This window comes from Zonotrichia albicollis, chromosome 14 (genome assembly GCF_047830755.1).
Source record: "Zonotrichia albicollis isolate bZonAlb1 chromosome 14, bZonAlb1.hap1, whole genome shotgun sequence".
NCBI classification, from domain to species: domain Eukaryota; kingdom Metazoa; phylum Chordata; class Aves; order Passeriformes; family Passerellidae; genus Zonotrichia; species Zonotrichia albicollis.
The window spans coordinates 2,930,875-2,952,620 of record NC_133832.1 but is presented as its reverse complement, the minus strand read 5'-3'; the positions used below and the strand labels follow the sequence as shown (position 1 = coordinate 2,952,620).

Here is a 21,746-nt window from a genome sequence, read left to right as displayed (position 1 = left end):
TCACAGACCCTGCAATAAATCCATACTCGTGGAACAGCCAGCGTCTTCTGCTTCTCCTCTCTCTACCGTCTGCTGGAGCCTTAGGCCAAGGGAAAAGCTACCTAGCAAGCAAAGCTGAAATCACAAGAGCTGCCTGATCACTGAGAGCTGAATATTCCCTGCTTGCTAGGGGCTAACCCGCGGCCTTGGTCTGAGAGCGAGCTGGCTTCTGGCACCCAGTCCCCTTGGGGACTGAGCTCTGGAGCTGTAACAGCTTGCATAGGATAAGACCAAGCAAGGCTCATTTAACAGGTGAAGCAGAGGAGGAAGCAAAAGGCACAAGAGTATTTATGAAACTGTGAGGTAAAAATACCTCAGAGTTTTCCTAGAGAAGCCAACTTAGGCTTGTCTTTACACAAGAATGTAATTTGTATTGTTTCATTTTACTATGTGAGATCAGTGTTGCCACACCTTTTGTTTGGATGCAGATAAAAAAGTCATGAATTATTAGCAGACTCCACTTTCCAGGATTCACAGAGCTCTGCTGAGGCTCCAGGTGAGTCAGCAGCCCCATCTCCACTGTTTGGAAAGGCCAGGCCTGAGTGCCTTGGGGTTATCCTGGTGATTTAGTGCCTGCTAGGATGAAACAGTGACTCAGACTTGGCTGTTGGAGTATTTAGGATGGAAGGGACTTCAAGAGCTCCAAATTCGACCCTCCTGCACAGAGCAGGGTCAGTCAGTCCCAAAATGTGTCACAGAGAGGGTTTAGTCCTTCTCAAGTGCAGGATTTGTCCTCAGTGAATGTCATAAGGTTCCTGATCTCACTCTTAATATTTGAAAGAGTATTTTTTGCCTTTGTTTTGATGGGTCAGATGACTCTGAGTGACATCACCAAACTGACTAAACCACCTGTGGAGTTGCAATTTGCCCTGAAATGTCGAGATGGGCTTAATCCTGCAGCACCCATACCATGGATTTAGCCAAGAGCACTCTGTGGACATCTGTTCCTACCTTTTCCTATGCTGGGTATAAGGATCACTCACTTTTCAGAGTGCTGTAACTTCTCATTTCAGCCAAAGCTCCTTCCATGTGCTCACAGGCCTGGGGATGTCTGACAGAATAACTCCATCTCTTAATCTCCTCTGTGCTCAGCTCACACTCTGAAGAACAATATCTGGCCCCAGAAGGTGAACAGCTTAAGGCTCAGAGGAAATATTTCTTCTTTACTGGGTGCTATTTCTGCTCAGTGAGGAAGAGGCTGGAATCAGCCCCTGTGGGGATCACAGAGTCAGGGTAAGCATCAGGAGGGACAGACTCACAGCAAGAATATGGGAGGCTCTCCTGATTTATTTCATTATCCTGACATTGGGTACTACAACAGCTTCAGTCCTGTTACTCCTGAGAGCCACAACCCTCCCTGAAAGGCTCCCTGAGGAAATCTGCACCAGGAGGATTTAGAAGCCACGTTACTCTGCCCTTGTGGTTGGTGCAAATGTGGAGTAAAGTGCTCACTGCCTGCAGAGAGGAGAGGAAAAGGCAGCTCTCACTTTGTGTCCCGTGGAGGGAGGTGGAGTGAACTGCCACAGCTGGGATTTCCTGGGATTCAGTTCTGGTTCCTGAGCCCCTGGAGGAGTTCAGACAGAGCAGTTTCTCCTCTCAGAGTTTCAATGACTCTCATCAGGCTGTAGGAGCAGCTGCCCCTCACCACTGACTGTGCTGACAGAAGAACAATTCCTTTATGCTCCTTGCTGGGCTTCTTCCATCCTCCACACAGGGCCAGCTCATCCCAGCAGTGCACATTCTGTGTGCCACCACAAACTGGCCATGGAATGTGTGCTGGGAGCCTCTGGAAGGCTCTGACACAACATTATCATCTACTGCTCATGGCCTCAGTGTGTCCAAAGCACTGAAAATGAACAGCATTTTTCTACTCTTTCTAAGCCTTTGCACTTTATAAACCCTCTCAAGTTAAGTCTGATTATGGGAGGAAGGAAAAAGGACTTGACTGGAAATCAGATGGATTCTCTTCTCAGCTTGCTAATGTCACCACCACCAAATCTGTGTATCTTAATCCTAAATCTTTCTCTTGCTAGTCCCTATTTTCTCCTGGGGTTCTTATCACCCAAAGCCACCAAGCTTCGATACTTTAGGCTGAGATTTTCTGACCTGGCCTCTCTATGTGCTGCTGCTGTAAAAGCAAAAATCTTTTCCATCCCATCCAGCAAAAATAGGGGATGGAGAAATTACATCCCCTGGCCAAGACCCAGAGCAAAGCTTCCATTTCTGCATTCCCAATGTCCTTTTTCCCCCAAATTCCTCTCTGAGCCTGGCTGTAGTGAGGTCCCTTCCACAAGTGTAACTCAAGCTGGGTGTGATTAATAATTCACATTTGGTGCTAAAAGCAAATCAGAGTTAATTTTGTATATTTTGCTTCCCCTCTTTAATCCGTGGGTTTCCACGGGAGGTGACTCACGCCTTACGTAAGGAACTCAACCATCCCTCAGTTCCCAGAGAAGAATGTTCCTGCTCATTATGGGGATGAAAGGAGATTGCTGCATTTCAAATGACATGTATAATTTAGACACTTATTTCTAGGAGTGTTTGGAACAGGGAATGAAGAGAAACTAAAATGTTTGAAGTGACTTGAGTGCTTCATAGTTTTTAATGTGACTGGCAAAATACACAGCCTGATAACTTTTAAGGCTGCTAATGGAAGAATGGCTCTGAAACTCTAACACACTTCTTTTTTTTTGTTTCCTAATACCAGTATTTATTTTAAGCCATGAGTAGAAACTGGTATTTGTCACTATGTAAAAAAAAAAAAAAAATCTCATTTTTTTTCTGCTGGTAGTTACCCGCTGTGCCACCAAAGTGGAAGGAGGAATGGGATTGGTATTCCAGAAAAAGCAGCCAGCTGGTGAGGAAAGAGGCAGCAGGTCTGCTGCACTTGGATGGAGCTGGGAGATTTTTTCCCTTGGCATTCTGAATGTTAAACCTTCACAACAAATGGAGAGCATGGAATAATCTGTTTTTCAACAGTGCAGAGTTTATTCAAAAGAGAATTCAGTAACGTATTGGGAAGTATTTATTTAATGGTGTTCTTTTTAGACTATTATGGCAAGCCAAATCCAGCACAGCCTCTGGAATTTTGAGGCTGAACAAGCCCCAGATGCCCTCATGTTGTGCAGATTATCTGCACAGATTCTGTACTGACACGCTTTGGTGACCAAGGGCTGTCCTTAGCAGGCAGAAATGAGATTCTCTCTTTTCTCTCAGCCCCATTTATTGAGATATCTTAGCAGTAACCAGACACAATGTCTGTGTTCCACAGGCTGTTCTTGGCAGAGATTTGGTTTGGTGCATTTCTCCAGCAAATTTCCCATTTTTTTTCAGAGATCTGTGAACTTTTAAAGCAAATGCAGCGGGCAGCTCCCTCTGAGCAGTGTGGCAGCCTCTGTCCTAACTTTGGAGCCCCCTGTAGAAATTTGGATGAGATCTATGCCTTGCAAAAGTCTCTCAAAACTGTTGCATTATTTATTTTTATTCTGCTTCAAGGACAACACTTTTCAAACCAAGAGATGACACAGAGGAGCCCTGGGCTGTATAAATATAGAATCTTTTTTATTTTTTTGGTTAATAGATACAGTACAATTTTTGACTACATAAGAAAGCGTTGTTTTCAGTGCATACATTCTTCAGGCAGACAGGAACATGGCAGACAAACATTCCTTGGTGGTTTGAACATGGCACTTGGTTTATTTCTGTAAGTCCCAAGTTCCTGGGACTTGGGACTTTTTGTAGTTTATTTCTGTAAGTCCCAAGTTCCTGGCTTTCCCCAGTTTTCCTTCGTTTATTTCTGTAGGTCCCAAGTTTCTGTTTTTTCCCAGTTTTCAGTGGCTGCTTTGACAACTCAAGGTCTAAGGAAAAATGAATTTAGTGCTACCAGGAGAACAGGACAGTGCTCAGTGCATCCCACATTGTTCTCCCTGTCATTTTTGTGGTCCCAGCTGACCCAGGCCAGCAGGTTTTCCATTCTATGTTCACAGAAATGGAAATAACAATGTCAAAGAAACCACCAGTGCTTGGGCTCAGCACCTCCACAGTCCCCTGTACTGCCTGACTCCTGAGAGGCCCAAATCCCAAACTCCTCCCTGAATTTCACTTGTGTAAGATGGTGCTGGTGCTGTGACATTGGCAAAATTCTTTCTGTTCTTTTGTGGGGTAGTAAAAACCCAGGAAAATGGATCTCAATGTTTGGCCATGACATTTCCAGGGAGGAAAAAAAGAATTATTGCTGCCTTTTGGTGGTTTTAATTCACTGTATGATAAAGAAAAACCTCTAGGCTGATCTGTGAGTGTGATTCTGACCCTGAGCAATTCCTGTGTTCAGGGAAACCTGATAATGCTTATCTTGCTCCGTAGCTATTTGCTACAGGAACTGTTTGCAGCAGTTGCTGGTGTGTCCCCTTGGTGCTGGTGGGATTTAGGGATCCTGGAGCCCAGCCCACATCCCCAGAGCTGGGCTGGGCCAGATGGAATCTGCAGAGTGAGGCAGGACATGAAGGATAAGTGAGGGGACACATCAGGACCCAGCTGCAGGCTTGCACGGCAGCTGAGATTCCTGCAGGGAGCCCAGAGCAAAGCCAGTGCCAGGAACCCCTGGGTGCTCTGGGGTGCCCTGGGGTGCCCAGGCAGGTGAGGGAGGGAGGCTTTGTGTCCCTGGGGTGTCAGCAGAGCCCTGCTGTGTTCACCTGCAGCACTCAGGGGTTTGTTTGACACCACTACTCAGACTCTGAGTTTTATCTGATTCCCTTGACATCCCAAGCAGATACTTGGGATACACCTTGCTGGGGATCCCCTTCTTGTGGGGAGAACCTTACAGAAACCTCATTGTTTGAGGAAAAGCACTCTGGGAAAGATCACATTCACACAGTCACCAGCCTTCATTTCGCTCCAGACACCAATATTGAAAAATCAGTAGATTAAAAAGATTCTCCTATTCAGGGAAGGACACAAAAAACTTCCAGACAAACTAATACAAACTAATTTTCCTTGGCTATATATAGAGGGTTTAACGTGAAAATCTCACTTTAGGTTATCTAGTTCAGCCTCTGCAAGCACAGGATAAACAGCAGTGAAATGATCCTACACCTGATCTTAGGGAAAAGGCAGAGCAAAGCAATCCAAGGGGACTGGGAGAGCAAACAACAGGAAACAGATGAAAAATAGAAAAGGGGAGACAGGAGATTGTTACAACACCAGCCTGAACAAGAACATGCAGGTGAAGGCACTTGGACAACTGGTGGGAGGTGATTGTTGGAGAAGAGAAAACAAAATTCCATGGAGAGCTCCAAGTTCCTTGGCCCTGATTCTCTGGGCCTCCAGGAGCACAAAAGCAGGAGGAGTGAGCACCATCAAAGGAACAAAGGTACATGTTAATACAGATCCCACTGAGCTCAGGTTAGAGAAAGCAGCTGGCAGACAGGAGTCGAGTAAGAATCCCTGAGAAGTCTGAAAAAATAATAAACATCACATCATTTAAACAATTTACCCCTTCTGATCCTCTAGCCAATCCACCAGCCTCCAATTAAAACCCAGGCAGTGGGAATCCCTCACCTTTAACACATGCTGCACATGGTGACACCTCCAGGAATGAGATAAACCTGCCAAATTCCTCCAGATTCCTGTTTCCTAACTGAAACTAAATAAATGGAGAAGAAGTGAGAGGCAGAGGCACTCCCAGCCAAGAGAGCTGCTGTGCCATGGCACTATGGGGCACTGTAAACTGGAGCCTGGCCTGCAAGCATTAGTGAAATGTTTAGTACAATACTTAACTCTGTTACATCTGGGTAGTTCTTTCTTTTTGGACTAAAATGTTACAAATTTTACCATATAAATGAAATACTATATTTGTTGCTACAGGGTACACTATATACATCATTGGAAGAAGATAACAATAATTAAATTAAGGGAGGCAAGAGAAGGACAAACAAAATATTAGTAAATAAAATAGAATATGTTCAATAATACTTTTCAGGCAATACTTTTGCTTGTTACATTTACTATAAGGAGGAAAAAAATCTTCCATGAAACAACATTGGAAACAGCTGCCCAAACATCAGTCAGTCCCTTCCATTGCTGATGTGCTCAGGGGAGCCCTCAGTGGGGCTGTCAGTGCAACCTGGGCTGTAACCAGCTGGAGCATGGAGCTGTGCCCGTGCCACCACCTCAGGTGGCACAGAAGGGCTGGTGGGTGTCACTGAGAGCCAGAAGGGCTCCCCACATGTGCTCCTGTGCCTCTGCCCTGCAGCTCGTCCTGCAGAGAGGGGAAAGGAGAGGCCCCGTGCTCAGCTCCCCCAGCAGAGCAGAGCTTCCCATGCGCCTCAAAACACAGAGCACACCTGCAGGTTTGGTTCCTGCATTTCAGAGTTCCTCAGTGAAGGTTTTTCAGCGCTGTTTTCTCATCCTCCAGCCCAAGGTGCAGTGACAAACATCTCCAGCTGAGGCATCAACAGCAGAGCCACACACAGGCTGCACCTTCTCTTCCTTTGCTCATCAGTCATTTATTTCCACAAGAACTGATTGATTGATCAACCAGCTGATTGATCAGAGCTATAGATAGCTAACAGTGTTTGATGGAAAACCAATCCAGTGAGCTTCCTGGGGCTCATCAGAATTCTTTCCCAGTAGTTTCTTCTCTTCTCTGACCAGCTCTATGTAATACATAGGTACTAAAATACAAAGCAGTGCAAAATGACCATAAAGCAACTAAAGCCCACACCTATCTAGCAGGTGCACTATGAGCAGGGGTTCTGGAGGGACTGCAGGTGATTTCTAAGGGACTCTGAAGTCAAGGAGAAGAAGCAGTGCAGTTCCCCAGAGCCCATCCTTCAGATGCTTGAGAGTTCACAGTTAACATGGGGTGGGTTTGGAGATTTGTTTTCCCCTTTGATAATACCTGAGGCTTGTTTGTGATTCCTTCAGCACAGCCCACTGCAAGCACTCATCCAGAAAACTTCCTTGGCTGCTGTGAGGGTGTGCAGCTGTCTTTGCCAAGGTAACAGCATCATTTTGCAAGGCTTGGATTTCATCCTCCTCTAGTCTGAATCATGAAAAAAAATTCTTTTTCCACTGAAGAAGTCAAATCAAGGGAGAAAAGGAAAGGGTTGTGCAGAGCTTGGAGGAAGCTGTGCAGGGAGCAGTTTGTAACTCAGGAGGTTACAGCCCTCACTGTCAGTGAACATCTTGCTCATCCTGGTTTTTTCTCCTTGCAACCTGGAGACCTTTCCCTTCCTAAATTTTAAAGCCAACTCTGATTGTTACAGAGCACATGAAAGGCTAAGGATGATTTGCTGATTTGTGAGGCTGCTGTGATGATGCACAGGGCACACAGGGCACCTGGGCACACTTGTAACAGTCCCTGCCACCCCCAGCTCTGGGGCAGGGGCAAACCCACTGTCAGTGTCTCACATGGGAGAATTTGTGATCCTTTCAGTCCTGCTGCAACAACAGCTTTGAATTACCCTGAACCAGGAAGGGTTTTGCATTTGATACCAGTATTTACCCTGGCAAGACAGAGAGAATTGTGTGTCACATGGGCTTGCAGCTGAACAGGGAGAGTATCCCCAGGGCCAAACCCTTGGGCACCCCCACAGAATCCAGAGGAAATGCTATTTTCTGTTTTGTTGTTGTTTTAGTAAATACTCTGTGTACAGAAAGGAAACATAAAAATGCTGCTGCCCTGCTGGTGCCTCCAGGGTGTGTGTGAGTTTTTGTGTAACTCTTGTGCTGGTAATGAGAGTTTTCTGCACATTCACACAAAGGTGTGTGTGAGCTGGGAAGTTCTGTTTGAGTTGAGAAGGTTCTTGCTTAAGGCAGTGATTTTGCCTTGCAACCATTACAGAGCATCTCCAGCAAGGTTCCCTATTGCATGTCTGCAGAATAAACTGCTGTTGGAACAAGGGGAGAGCCCAGGGGCTCAGGTTTAACCACACTGTGTGCCCTGCTGCCCAAAGAGCTGACACACGGGCACTACCAGCCTGCTCTGGGCCATGCCATCTTCAGCAGTGTTTCCTCTGGGCAGTGGAAATGACTAAATCCAAACTGCAACCAAAATACCTTGGATTGCAAAATATTTCAGAAATATTTACAGGAGGTAAAATCCCAAGTTAGGAAGGGTGTTTCAGTTTTCTCCAAGCCCAAACCTTTCATGTGGCTGCTGCTGTTTTCAACAGATCCCTTCCAGCACTGGCCAAACCAATCCTGCAGGATGTGTCAGGGCCAGCAGCTTGAATCTTATATTCCCAACCAGCTTGGCATGGGGTGAAGTGGGGATGCAGGAACCTGTGGGTGTGGCAGTGCCAAGGAACAGCCCCAGCCAGAGGGAGGAGTGGCAGCAGTTCAGGATTACAGCTCCTGCTATGATTCTGACAGACAATGCCATTAATTCACTGCAGATCTTGCAACAGGCCTTTAAAGAGAAGAGAGAAGATGCTCTGAAATTGTTTCTAATCCCATCTGAGATGTGCCAGAAGAAATGTGTGAAGCATTACCCCAGCAGAGCTCCCTCCTGTGCCCCCCAGGCTCCCTGGGCACAGCAGAGCCTGGCAGGGCTGAGCTCAGCCCTGGGGCACTGCCTACACCGGGGGGGCTGAGTAGTGCATGACAGAGTTGTAGTCTGGGGGAGGGCTGTGGCACTCCAGGCTGGGCTCCATGGGCAGCAGCACAGAGTCCTCCAGGGGGAACTCCATGGTGTCCTCTTCCACCTGCACTGCTGGCTGGTACTTGACACTGTCGTGGTCAGCCAGGATGGATTCCTTGCTCCTGCTCACAGCTCTCCTCCTGTTGGGACAAACATGGGGATGTAGCCAGCCTGTCTCTGTAACCAATGGTCAAAATGATTTCTTGAAGAAGTAAATACATAAAAAATATCAATTTATCTCTATGGCAATCTGTAAGACAGTTTTGCTGACTGGATGAGGGAACTGAGGTATTTTAAATAACTCTGTGTTTTAAAAGTGGATTTAGGAGTAATTCCAGCTCTGCTGCCCTGTCCTTTCAGCTCACCACATCTCAGTGCACCACAGATCTCTTACTTGCAAAGGCACCTGTCCTGTACACACAGTAACATCCTCCCTCATTGTTCTGACACAGGTCAGTAAAAATTTGACTTTTCTGAAAGCAGAACTGAAGGCTATGACTTTTCTTGAAGCGTGATAAGGGATGAAATACTGAATAATCTCTGGCAGACTCTAATTTAAACCAATACTGAAAGCAGGAGCGTGTGTTGAACATACCCAGGCAGTGCAGGGCAAAATCCCTTTTATATTTCCCAGCCCTTGGACATTGCTGACCCGCTGAAGGGCAGTGCTTTGCAGCATCCCAGCTGCTTTTGTTCCCTGTTCCAGGTGATGGAGGGTGGGACAGAGCAATTCCATCACATGGGGCAGCCTCAGGGTTCAAAGCAGGAGAACCCTGAGACAAAGTGACCTTGAGGAACAGCAAGGGCTGTGGAGAACTCAAAAGGTTCTTTCTGTCATAGGCTGCCTTAAAAAGGGTGTTCTGTTAACCTTGGTTTGCACTTCTGTGGTGCAAAACCAGGACACTGAGCATTTCCTTGGAAGAGGCCTGGATAACTGAGGGGTGCTCTAAAGGATTCCAGTGTGGAGTGGCCTCTGAGCTGCTGCCCTTTGCTCAGGACCCTTTAACTGCAGCTCTGGGGAAGGAACCTCAGCCACAGACTCATCACAGCACTGCTCAAGCCTCAGCTCAGAATGGCTTGAATGTGCCTGGGAGAATTAAAAATCAGGCAGTGCCCAAGCACTTTGTGTATGTGCTTCATATGTGTTTAAAGTAGTATCAAGTTACATTTTAATGACCCTAAACCAAATCTGAATAGTCAACAGTTCATCAAATAATTACACTCATTTTATTGGCACTTGTGCAGTGCTTCCAGCAGCTGCTCATTCTCTCACTGGGGTGCTTTAGGAAGAAAGCAGAGCCAGGTCCTGCTCCAGGGAACAAACCAAAGCCAGGAGCCACACACAGCAACTGCAGGGAGGGCAGCAAAGCCATGGACAGGAAAATGGCAGATCCAGGATGGGAACTGTGTGTGTGTGGTGTTTTTTGGATGGTACAGCAGAGAGAGCAGGTTCAATGGCCACACAGAGCTCCTTTCAGCTGGAAAGGGTCAATCTGCCCTGCTGGCTTCTGCTGCTGGGACTTTACAAGTTGTGTTCTCTCTGAATCTGGAACCTGTCAAAAGTTTCAGGTTCCCCACAAGCTGCAGATATTTCCACTGGTTGACAGAACCACTGTCACTATATTTAAAAAAAAAAAATAATTTTTTTGCTGGTTCTGGAAAGATCCCAGGTGTTAGAGCACTGGCTGGAGTGGAACAGTGGATCCTGCACAGGAGCAGCCTGCAGGCTCCATCTGTGAATTACCCACAGAATGGGTGCTCATGTCCTGTACATCCCCATTAAACTCTTGTGCAGCCAGATGCAGTCACAACACACAGCTGAGCTCTGACCAGCTGCCCTGGGACACGGGCTGGTTAATTCAGGCTCTGATTTCAGTGTTCTGGGCTGGCTTTCCATGGCAGGTTTGCACCTCCAGCTTTGGGAAGTGAGCCTGAGCTGTAGGAGCCAGCCCACCACCTCTTGCCTGCCTAGAATGAGCCTGGCTTCCAGGATTGCTGCAGTTCATAGAACAAAGCTGCTGTTTCTGTGCTTTCAGACCTGCACAAGGCATTGAAACCAAACCTGTGGCAGAGCAGAAATTCTAAAATAAACAGTAACCCTGAGAACTTCAACAAAAATGTAGCACCCTCTGCTTTCACAACTTTTACCTCATTGTCCAGAGAGAAACAGGAGTGGAAACTCCTTTTGTATCCTGCAGGTTTGGCAGCTGTCCATTCTCCACACACAGATAAACTGCAGATAAACTTCCCTGCCATGAGCCATGCAACCACAACTTTGTTTATTTATGGAATTCTCTTTTGTTGCTCAGCTCCATTGGCTCGTGTCAGACAATTCCATGGATGCTCTGGCTTCCAATTTGCCAGGTATTAAAGTTGTCATGGGAGACAGGGAGAAGCTTGAGAGCATCAGTTTAATTTGGAAGCTTGAGAGGGGCAGTTTTAAATTATTAGCTTATGAGGGGCAGTTTTAAATGATTAGCTTTAAGGCACTGTAAGTATGGGCATACTGTAAGTGCCTTAAAACTAATAATTTAAAACTATCCCTTATAAGTCTTACGACAAAACATCTTTCATAGTTCTCTTTCTCTAAAGTATCTGGTTTTACTTACAAAACCACCCTTTAAAACTTATTTCTAATTCTATTTCTCTCTCAACAGTGTTTATCCTATTCCATAACATTTCTAAGTCAACATTTCTTATCTCAAAGTTTACATATAAATACATGCTACATAAACCTTCTGTCAAACTTTAAAAACTCTTTACAAATTCATTTCCCCCAAGTACACTTTAATTTGGCCCCCAACCTGCATATCTATGGGTTATTAGGGTTAAAAGGGGAATTTCCAGCCCCCCTGTAGACTCCCAGCAAGTTTTCTGTTGGGTTCCTGCCCCTGTGGGTCAGGAGTTTGGATATCTGGGAATAAATAACTCTGCCTGGTGCTGAGATCAGGCTGGGCTTTGGAGCACTCCTGAATGTCCCCTCTGCTCCAGAGACAGAGCTGCTGAGCTGGGTCAGAAGGAAGTTGTGTCACTTGCTATCTAATGGCAGACCAAAATGCAATTAACTTCCAATATACTATTCCTTTCATCTCAATGCATTTCCTAATTAAAGCTCTCTGTGGGGCTTTGCATTTTCCCCTTTCATGCTGCTGTCACAGACAGAGCCTGCTGTGCATGTACAGCTGTGCTGCTGGGGATGAGGCTGCTCCTCCCTTTCCATCTGTGCTTGGCACCTCAGGATGTGCCCCAGCCTGGCTGTGCTCAGTGCCTGGGGCTCCAGGGTCCCCAAAATCCCTTCCTGGCCCGGCCCCTTGGCAGGTAAGAGCCTAAATGGGGGATGTGAGAATCCAGGGGGTCTCCAAAATGCAGTTTATTGTATCCAAGGGGTGACAGCATCCAGGGCTGTGGGTGACAGAGCTGTGCCCACAGCTGTCAGCTCCAGCTGCAGGCAGGCCTGTAAAACCTTTGGTTTGGTTACAATGCATTATAGACTTTTGTTTGCTGAGCATCTTCATACAGCAGAACCAATCAATACCTTAACTTTTATCTATAGCCTATCATAACTACTGTAATTACCATATTCATGTTACTGTTCTCCAATCACTAAAAGTCAGTACATTACACTTTAAGCTAGAAGTTGTTTTTCAGTTTTCTTGCAGTAGAAAATTCCGAGACCTTTTTTCTACTTGCAACATCAGCAGGCTTGTGTGCCTGTGCTCTCTTCCTGCTTGGTAAAAACATCTTCTTGTTTGGGGTGGGTTTATCCTTTCCTCTAAGTCATAAAAACCCCTTCTAACTAACACACTCCAGGTTATCCAGTAAGACTGGCTCAGCAATTCTTTTCTTCCATATCAAAACTTGCTTCCATCTCTATTCCTTCATCAGACTCTACATTTAAAAACCTTTCTGCCAAGCATCCATATCTGTGAGACTTTCTGGTCAAACTTTCATCCTTCCCAACAGGCAGGGACCTTCTCCCTGAGCCCCCAGCAAACAACCTCTGCCTGGAGGGGCTGCACTGGGCAATCACACAGCTGTGCACTCCGGAGGTCACTGATGGATATGTAATAAACTGATTTCATTAAAAGCCGGCCAGTCCTTGGCTCAGGGCCTCTCCTGGGCTGGCACTGCCCCCCAGGTGTTTCCTCCCTGCTCTGCTCTGCCTGACCCTGCAGAGCTGTGGGAGCCTGTCACAGACATGTTTCTGAAAAAATCTTTTCCTTAGGATTTTTTCTCCTGAGAAGCTGAGAGGCCTCAGGAACAAAATGCAAACAATGGTTATCTGCTGCTGTGGAATACAACAGGTGCATCTGTGATTGGTCTCATGTGGTTGTTTCTAATTAATGGCCAACCACAGTCAGCTGGCTTGGACAGAGAGTCCGAGCCACAAACCTTTGTTATTATTCTTTCTTTTTCTATTCTTAGCTAGCCTTCTGATGAAATCTTTTCTTCTATTATTTTAGTATAGTTTTAATATAATATATCTCATAAAATAATAAATCAGCCTTCTGAAACATGGAGTCAGATCCTCATCCCTTCCCTCACCCTCAGACCCCTGTGAGCACGGTCACAGGAGCCCACCAGAGGTAAATGGATAAATCAGTTTGGATAAATCTGCTCAGGGCTGGAACTGTCCCAGCCCAGGCTCCCCTGTCAGTGTCCCCAGCATGGCCAGCACTGAGGATCAGGGGGACACCACAACATTCAGCTGGGGTTCAGCTGCCAACTGAGCCAAACTTGTCACAAATTGCAGTGACCACCCTGAGAACTCTCCATGCACAAGGTGTCCTGTCTGGGGACACAGCCTGAATATTAAATAATCTTCCACAAACTTTTTAGTTTTCTGAAGGCACCAAGGTTGTTTAGAAGATACCACAGAAGATAATCCTGCAGTAGCTTGAAGGCCTGAGTGACCTGCTGAGGCTTTTTCTTCCTACTGTACAAAACCAGAGATTTTGGAGATAGAAAAATACTGAAACCATCAAAGAGCTGGGAAACCATTAGTGGAGCTGTTTATTTTATGTGAGAGGGAGGCAATTTCTGTTAATCTACACTTTGGGGTCAATGACTTGAAGGAGACTGTGGAGAAAAAGGAAAATCACCCTGTGCAGGGAGGGATTCCTGCCCCAAGTGCAGCAGCTCCTCCTACTCTGCAATAAAAACCCCAAGTATTTTGCTCTCAGTAGGAAAAACTAGTGGGCTTTTCTGTCCATGTAGGAAACCTGGCCATGTTCAGAGGCTGTGTTTAGGGAAAGATGAGAAATTGGGCTGGTTGCTGCCAAGTGGAGCAGTTTGTCTCATGACTACCTCTCCTAATAACATGTAGGAGCTTCAGGGCTTTGTAGGAGCCTTCAAAGGTGTTTAATAAGGCTCAGAGTAAGAGTGTTGTTTCTTTTTTTTTAATTTTAATTTTTCAGCAATTAAAGAAATAAAAGGATTATTTTTTCCTTCTGGTAGCTATGACTGATTCACAGTTTGCTTTAATACATTTTCAGCTGAGTGCTGTGCAGGAGGAATTTCATCCTGGGTTCCCCCTGGCACACCAGCACATCAGCATTCTGCTGGCAGCAGAACTCGAGGAGTTGGGCTCAGGAATTCATTGTTTGGAAGCACTTTCAAACACAAAGTGCAGGTAATAAAGTTTTTCCAGGCCAAATCCACCCTCCTGTCCCCTCACATGTGTGGCCAGGCTGCTCAGCTGTCCCTGTCCAGAAGCAGTGGGATGGAAAACACTGCAGTCAAACCCACAGCCTCTCACAATTCCCCTTCCAGTCCTTGTTACTGTCAGCACAGGGAATAATCCTTGGGAAAAAGTGCTTTACATAACTCCTGAGTAGCTACTCATTCCAAGTTCTAGTTTGGAGACCTGAGGTCAGGTAACAGTGCAAGGTGCTGCATAGCACAGCAATAAAAGTATTTATTATTTCTGAGCTCCACTCTGCCCTGGAGCAAACATGTTTCCATGCCTTGTTTCTGTGAGAAGCTGAGAAAGGATTCCAGGCCAATCCTGGCTGTATTTTTGTTGTGTTCTGTGTGTTTGGACATGAATGTCTGCTGTTGCTGAGCAAAATCCACATTTCAGTGTTGCTGCCTTGCCTTGGGCCCAGCTTGTTTTGGCAAAGGCAGAGCCCAGAGCTGGGATGTGGGTGCAGCATCCAGAGCCCAGGGAGGATCAGCTGGGCCTCAGCTGAGCTGTGGGCCTGGGCCACAACCAAGCAGGGATTTCTGAGCAGCACAGGGTGTTGGGTTTGGGGGAGAAGGGAAGAGCTGGGGGAGGACAACTGAGCAGATACCAAACCTTTTGTCACCTTAAACAATAACTTGATTATAGAGTCTCTGGAGGGTTTAAGGCAGTGCTTGGCAGTAGCCTGATAATATTATGAGCTGGGAGCTGACACCAGAGTCAGCCCTTCATTAAATCCCCTGTGCTCCCTGTGCTTCCCTGAATGCTGATTCCAATGTTGTTATCCCAGCCAATCTTTCCATCTCCCACTGCAGCTACTGCTGTGACTTTCTACTTCAGCAGCATAAAACACCCAGAACTTTCCTGCTCTAAAAGGAAAAACTCAGCCTTGCTTAGTGCAGCCTAACAATGAGCCCAGGCCCAGAGTATCAGATTCATCCTCACTAAACTCTTGACACTGACACTCCATGGTGTGTGCTGTTGGCAAATTTTAAACTCAACAGAGGAATGAATGCAGCATAAATAAACAGTGAGATTTTGGCAAAAATAATAAATGCAGCCACCCTGGTTTAGAAAACATGCTAAGCCTTTGAACAGTTTTGTTTTAGCAAAGAAAGACTTTGAAAAGGATCCAGGGTAAATGTTTTTGATAGAGAGAGATACACCATTAACAAGGGTGACTTTATCTCCCCTGTTAAACCCACACTCTCTTCTGACCTCTCTAGAATGTTCCACAGGCTTTGAGCTTTGTTTGGCCTCTTGTCAGTGCAGGAGCACCCAGGGGTGTCCTGTCCTCAAACCAGAGGGCTTTGGGGTGCTCTTTGTGCCAAGGAGGGTCTGCAAGATTCAAAATAAAAATAAAAATTAAAAAAGGCAGCTGACAAAAAATCTTTCTCAGCTGGAGCTCAGACTCTCCGGGAAGGACGTGGCAGGGAGAGCCACAGCTCTGTGGGCGCTGTGGCAGCAGGAGAACAGCACAGCTCCTTGCAGGCTCTGCTGGCACAGAAGGGCTCAGGAACCTCGAGCTGGATGGAAATCCCATGGAAATGTTGAGTGGAAGTGGGGAGAGCCCAGTGGTGGGGCCAGGCAGGGATTCACTGCCCCACAGAGCCTCCCCTGCTGGCAGTTCAGAAGCTTTTCCTGGAAATCTCTAAAGAACAGGCTGCTATGGGGTTTCTGTGTTTCCATATCTGGCTGGGTGCTGACTTCTCAGATTTTCAGGAGAAAGGCTCGAAGGGGCAGAGGGGGAACCTTCCTGTGCCAGCTCTTTATCCAAACAGGAGAAATGCAGCAGGGGAAAGCTGTCAGGGGTGGGTGACAGAAATCCCCAGAGGGATAAACGCCACCAGGGAGGCTGCTGGATTTGTGTCAGTGTGACATCATGCAGCAAAGAGGTGAATCAGCCCAGGTGAGGCATCACAGTAAGGCAGCTCCTGACATTTCAGCTCCTGTTTTTGAGCTGCTGCCATTTGGTCTCCATAGCAATGGATTGTGCTGGCAGGAACGCTCTGGGTGTGTGCAGGGGGTAAAAACATGGAAATGGATCAGGATCTCTGCTAATCCCACCAGCTCCAGCCCTGGGACACTGCTACAGGGAAAATACTGCTGGGCAACACATTCCTGAGGCCACACTGCCTCCAGCACAAGCCACAGCATCCTAATGCTCCTGTTAGTGTTGTCCACGTTTCCTTAGGAAATCTTCTCCCTTTTCGTCCTCCCCTTCTCCCTTTTCCTTCCCTTCTTCTCCCTTTTCCTTTTCTTCTTCTCCCTTTCCCCCCTCTCTTCTTCTCCCTTTTCCTCCTTTCCTGCCCTCAAACACCAGGAAATTGATGCTTCTAAAGCACCAAAAAACAAGGCAAGCCCTTTCCAGCTGCTTTTCCCTCTGAGTGGGAGTCACCCCCTCCAGAACTGCCTCACCCTGACCATGCCCTCTCCTGGCAACTCTCCCAGAATATCCAGAAGTGCACCAGGCTTCTTCTCATCCCTCACTTCTCTTTAGTGCAGAAAAGGGGGGACTTGGTGTACAACAAGCAACTGCTCTGCTGGGAAAGGTCTTGGAGTTCCTCAGTACACAGAAAATTCATACAAAGCTCAGCAGATTTCAGAGAAAACTCTAGGCAAGTCGTAATTAGCTTAATTAACTGAATAGACAAGGAATTCATTGCTACATAATAATGTATCTTTTTAGTATTTTGAGCAGCTATTCTTTGAAATTCCACATGTTGACATTTGAATCAGTAAAATGGGTAAATGTTGTTAGGAAGGTGGAGAAGTTTTTCACTAGTGGGTCACCTTTGCCTGTGTGATTGTTACTGAAATACAAAGAACTGTGAGCAAAAAGCAAAAAATCTGCTTTTAATCTTCTGTATTGTACTATAAGTGGATAAACAAACAGCGAAGTCCCAGCCTCTGTTTGTAAAGCAGGTGTGAACAACAGCACCCAGGGATTACAGGGGTTGTGGGATTTAGGGAATTCTCTGCAGCTCTGTTTCAGTGATGATGAAGCAATCAGGGCTTTGGTAAAGGACTGCTGTTTGCTGTGAACAAGTATTTTAAGTTTACTCACATCCCATGAACTGCAGATATGCCACTCCTTCTGTCTGACTTCAATATACACACTGGTATAATTACAAATGTCAGCTTTTGCATTAAGGAATCAAGTTCTTCAAACTCTGCTCCATCACTAAGAGAGAACACTGGGGAGGCAGTGAACAAACAGCTAATTTTGACCTCTGTATTCTCATTTTTTCCACCTATCATCTCCCATTTGCAGAATCTGCTGCCCCTTGATCTTAAAACACATCACCAAGGTTTTCTGCTTATGGGGCTGAAATCCAGAGTTCATCTCCTCTCAGCTTGCCTGGATATCCAGAGGTTTCCTCTTAGCAGCAGAAACCAAACTGCACATTTCAAAAGCATTTCTCTGAAAGGAAGAACTGTCTGAAAAAGAAATCCCCCAGAGTACTCACGCCAGAGCCATGATCCCATAGGGCCAGGAACGGATCTCCAACCTCTTGGGGCTTTTTATCTCCTCTGAGGTCAGCACCATGCCACTGTCAGACTCCTGGGGAGCAAAAGGAAGGGAACATCAGGGACACCTTAATAACCTGGGACTGCTGCAGGAGCCACCAATCCTTCAGGATGTTCTTTTATCAAGACCTGTGTTATCAGTTTTCATCCAAGATAACAATTCCTGATAATGCTGCTCTGAGAATGTTTCCCTTGTTTTTATGACATTAAAGGTTTTGATCTGCATTTCCAAAAGAGCACCCTTAAAATGAACATATCAAAAAATAATTTGACATTTTCAAATTTGAAACAGATATTAAGCATGACATATGGGCACCATGTACGTAGGATAGCTGAGATATGAATAGACTGAGATTCATAAAGAATATATCCAATAATTCTGGCTGGGCTCCTCCAAGGAAAAGCTCCTTAAATACCCACTGGAAATACACAGTTAGAAACACTGGGACTTGAAGGAAGTGGAAGTTCAGCAGCATTTTGTAAATGCAAGTGCTTTGTAAAGATGGATGGCCCTGGCCTTTATGGATTTTTTTATGAGCTGTCCAACAAAACTGTCTTGATTCAAGTTGGGGTTGTGCTTCTGCTGCACCTAAAGCTGAGTCTTGAGGCTGCAGTTAAACTTTGTGCTAAGTTTATGCAAATACACAGACATCACAGTCCTCATTTTAAGCTATTTAATAACATTAAATGCTCTGGGTGTTTCTTTGCATTTGAAATATTTTGTGACACTAGGAAGTTGCACATCTGTGCATTTGTCAAAACCAAGACAGCAGAAGCCCTCAACACAGAAGAGAAACTCTACTTACTCTTTTTTAGCCAGTCAAACTGATCAAGATGTAAAAAATAATCTCACCAAACCATAAAAGCCTTTTTCTGTATTCTCTGGTCATCTGTCAGTTGTTAATAAGATCCGTTTATAAGTGAGTTTATGAAGTATAAAGTGAAATCCTGAATTAATGATGTCTGTCAAACCCTCAGTAAAACCCAGCTTGTCTCTGGATTTTATCTTGACTGTTTCCCCTTCAAACACGTGCTCTAGGAACAGTTTATCTGGGGGGTTCTGCATTTTGCTTACACCTCTCTGCTAAAAGAATCTCCACAGAGATTGCAGATAATTCACAATGGCAGGAAGGTGTGGTGGAGCACTTGGAGAGCTCAGGCAGCTCTTTGAAATAATGACCTAATGACTATTCAGGGTTGATAATGAAGAAAACTTCAATAACCAAAGTACACTTACTCTGTCCAAAAGCAGATCACACCCTGATTGGGATTTAAAAGACCCTTGTTGAAACATCACATTTATTTCTGATCTCTTGATGCATTATCACCCTTTTTGGAAGCTTTTCCCCCTCATGTAAAGGTTTATTAGAAAATGAACAGGGAGCTCTTAGGCAGGTAATGCTCCTGCTGGCAGCAATAATCTCTAGAGACTGCATTGATCTAGCAAATGTCTTTGTGTGATTCACAGGGACAGATTTTATCCTGCAAGGGGGGAGATGCAGGAGCCAGGGAAATTTCTAAGCCTGCTAATCCCTGAGATGCATTGATAAAGAGGCAGAAATTCCACCTGGGAAAATAGAAGGCAATAATGGGCCTCAGTCTGTGCTCAGCAGAGAACAAATGACAAACAGGCTGTGTTGGGCAAGGACATGAGATATTTGCAGGACAAGCTGGAGCTGCAGACTTGAGCCTTCCCAAGGAGCTGCTCTGAGGAATGGCTCTGTCCAAGAGGGACCCTCAGCTGGAGCTTTCCTGTGCCAGGAGGATTCCTGAGGGATCCAGGCCTTCTCCATAAACTTTGCTCCCCCTGGAGCATCTGTGCATTGCAGAAATGTCCCTGTCCTCCTTAGGGACACAGAAGGTGCCATTGAGGCAGCACACGGAGCTGCAGCCAGGGGCTGCCTGCACCACAGAGGGAATTCAGGAGTTGTTCTTGGGGATTTTTTGAATAAGAAAATCCCACCCATAACTGCAGAGGAAGCCAACAAGCAGAACCCTCATTCTGGAACAAAACAAGGCTTTGCTTTCCCCTGGAGCAAAATTAAACCCTTTAACATTGTCCCACCCTGCAATGGCATTAAACTGGCAATAAATACATTCACTTGCATTGAGGAAAACCCAGGGTTAAAGCCCTTTGTGTGAATCAAGACCAGGATCTTGAATCCTGTTCTTGTCTACCCAGAACTGAACACCTTCACCCCCAACAAGTGATTGGCTGTCTTGGCCAGCCAGGATGTGTTCTGGACACATTTCCCTCCAAGAGCTTCATTTCAATGAGCTGCCCCTTTCTTATGGTGGAAAAACATCTTGAAATATGTCTTGAATATAAAGCTCCTTAGCCTGATCAAAGCCAGGGCAATCACATGTGAGCTGCTCCTTAAATTATTTGTTAGGAGAAATGCAGGTCCCTGTTTGTTGTCACACAGCCCTGGGTGTGAGGTGCCAGAGCCAAATCCTCTGCCTGATTCAAAGTTCTCTCCTACCAAATTATTCCAAAAGCTCTAATGAGAGTTTCTGGTGATCTGTGAACCTGCTGGGGAAGGATGCAGTCACCTCTCTTACCTCATGCATCACTTTCTCCTTTTCCACTGGCACCTCATCAAACGTCTTCACACTCAGGGGTCTCTTCTTGCTGTTGTTTCTGAAAGCAGCAAAGTCAAGGGGTCAGCACAAAGCCCAGGCAGGTTCTGCACCAGCTGCAGCTCAGTTTCCTCCTCACACAGCCCAGTGTCCTGGACCACTTCTCTTTTGTCACCTCTTGTGTCTAATAACCAACACTCTGACAAACCTGTCTGGCTCTTTCAGCAGCCATACCAAGGGAGGACACCAGACAGGGAATTGTTTCTTTCCCCCCACCCTGTATCTTGCTTTTCTCACCCAGTTTCTACTGCACTCCAGCGATTCACTCCATTGGTCAGGTTTTCTTCCACAGGGCAGGTTTTGGAGTTGGATTCTCCATCTGGACACAAGGTGATGTTCAGTGGAATGTAGTCTTTGCCATCCTGTGAAATTAAAAACAGAAAAGAGCACAAAGCTGGTAAAGTTCATTTTGTGCTGCATCTCAGATGTGAGAGGTTATTGTATCCTATAGAGTTTTGTGATGAGAAAGGACTAAATTGGGTTTTAACTTAACTGTGATGTTTGTTCAAGGTGATTATCATGTTTCTCACACCCTGTGGAAGTTATGGAAGTAGAATGCACACTTCATCCAAGAATGACTGTGCAGGAGGCTTTGGGAGGGGACTGGGGCACTCTGGGAACCCTGTGATGTGGGATGGCTCAACATGGGCTGGGAGATTCCAGCCCAGGTCAGAAGCAATGGCCCATGCACTGCTTGGTTTTGTTCAACTTCAGGAGCTTGGGAAGAGCCAGGCCTGAAATGGGAGCCTGAAAGGATTGAATTTCTTGTCCTTCCCAGGAATTGCTGCTGCACATGGTAATGAGCTCTGCATTGTCATTACCCCCTGCAGCAATCCTCACGAATGACTCTGCCTTCAGCTCCTGAAACTATTTGTCCAAATTTCCCTGTGCTTCTTTTTGTTTTTAATTTTGAGAAGCAGTTAAGTGCCCTATTCCCTTATCATGATTTTTATGTCTCCTCAATTTACTTTGGTTATAGAATCAAACTCTCAAGCTCTTCATATTGCAGACTGGGCCCTCTTCAACTCAGCTCCACTAAATTTGTTTACAAACAGGAAGGAGCTGGAGGAGAGTATTTGATTTCTTCTTCAATTAAATTGTCAATTGCATAACTGATCTGGTTGTTTTTACTGAAGAAGAAAACAACTGGTTTAACTATTATGAAATTAATCATTATATACCTGATTTTCTGTGCTTTAAACTGCATAATTG

The 21,746-nt window shown here is 45.8% G+C and overlaps 1 protein-coding gene across 3 annotated transcripts in view; it reads right to left on the bottom strand.

Annotated features, from left to right (window-relative positions):
- Positions 1 to 3,579: 3,579 nt before the first annotated feature.
- The window catches only part of LOC102066332 (vascular endothelial growth factor receptor kdr-like), a 132,674-nt gene continuing 114,507 nt past the window's right edge, over positions 3,580 to 21,746 (bottom strand). For all 3 annotated transcript variants that reach the window (XM_074551742.1, XM_074551743.1, XM_074551744.1), the window contains 4 exons: positions 20,772 to 20,896; positions 20,457 to 20,535; positions 17,834 to 17,928; positions 3,580 to 8,820 (listed from right to left, as the gene is read on the bottom strand). In XM_074551742.1, coding sequence (XP_074407843.1) covers positions 8,616 to 8,820; positions 17,834 to 17,928; positions 20,457 to 20,535; positions 20,772 to 20,896 — 504 coding nt within the window. In that variant the 3' untranslated portion in view covers positions 3,580 to 8,615. The remainder of the gene's footprint in view (positions 8,821 to 17,833; positions 17,929 to 20,456; positions 20,536 to 20,771; positions 20,897 to 21,746) is intronic.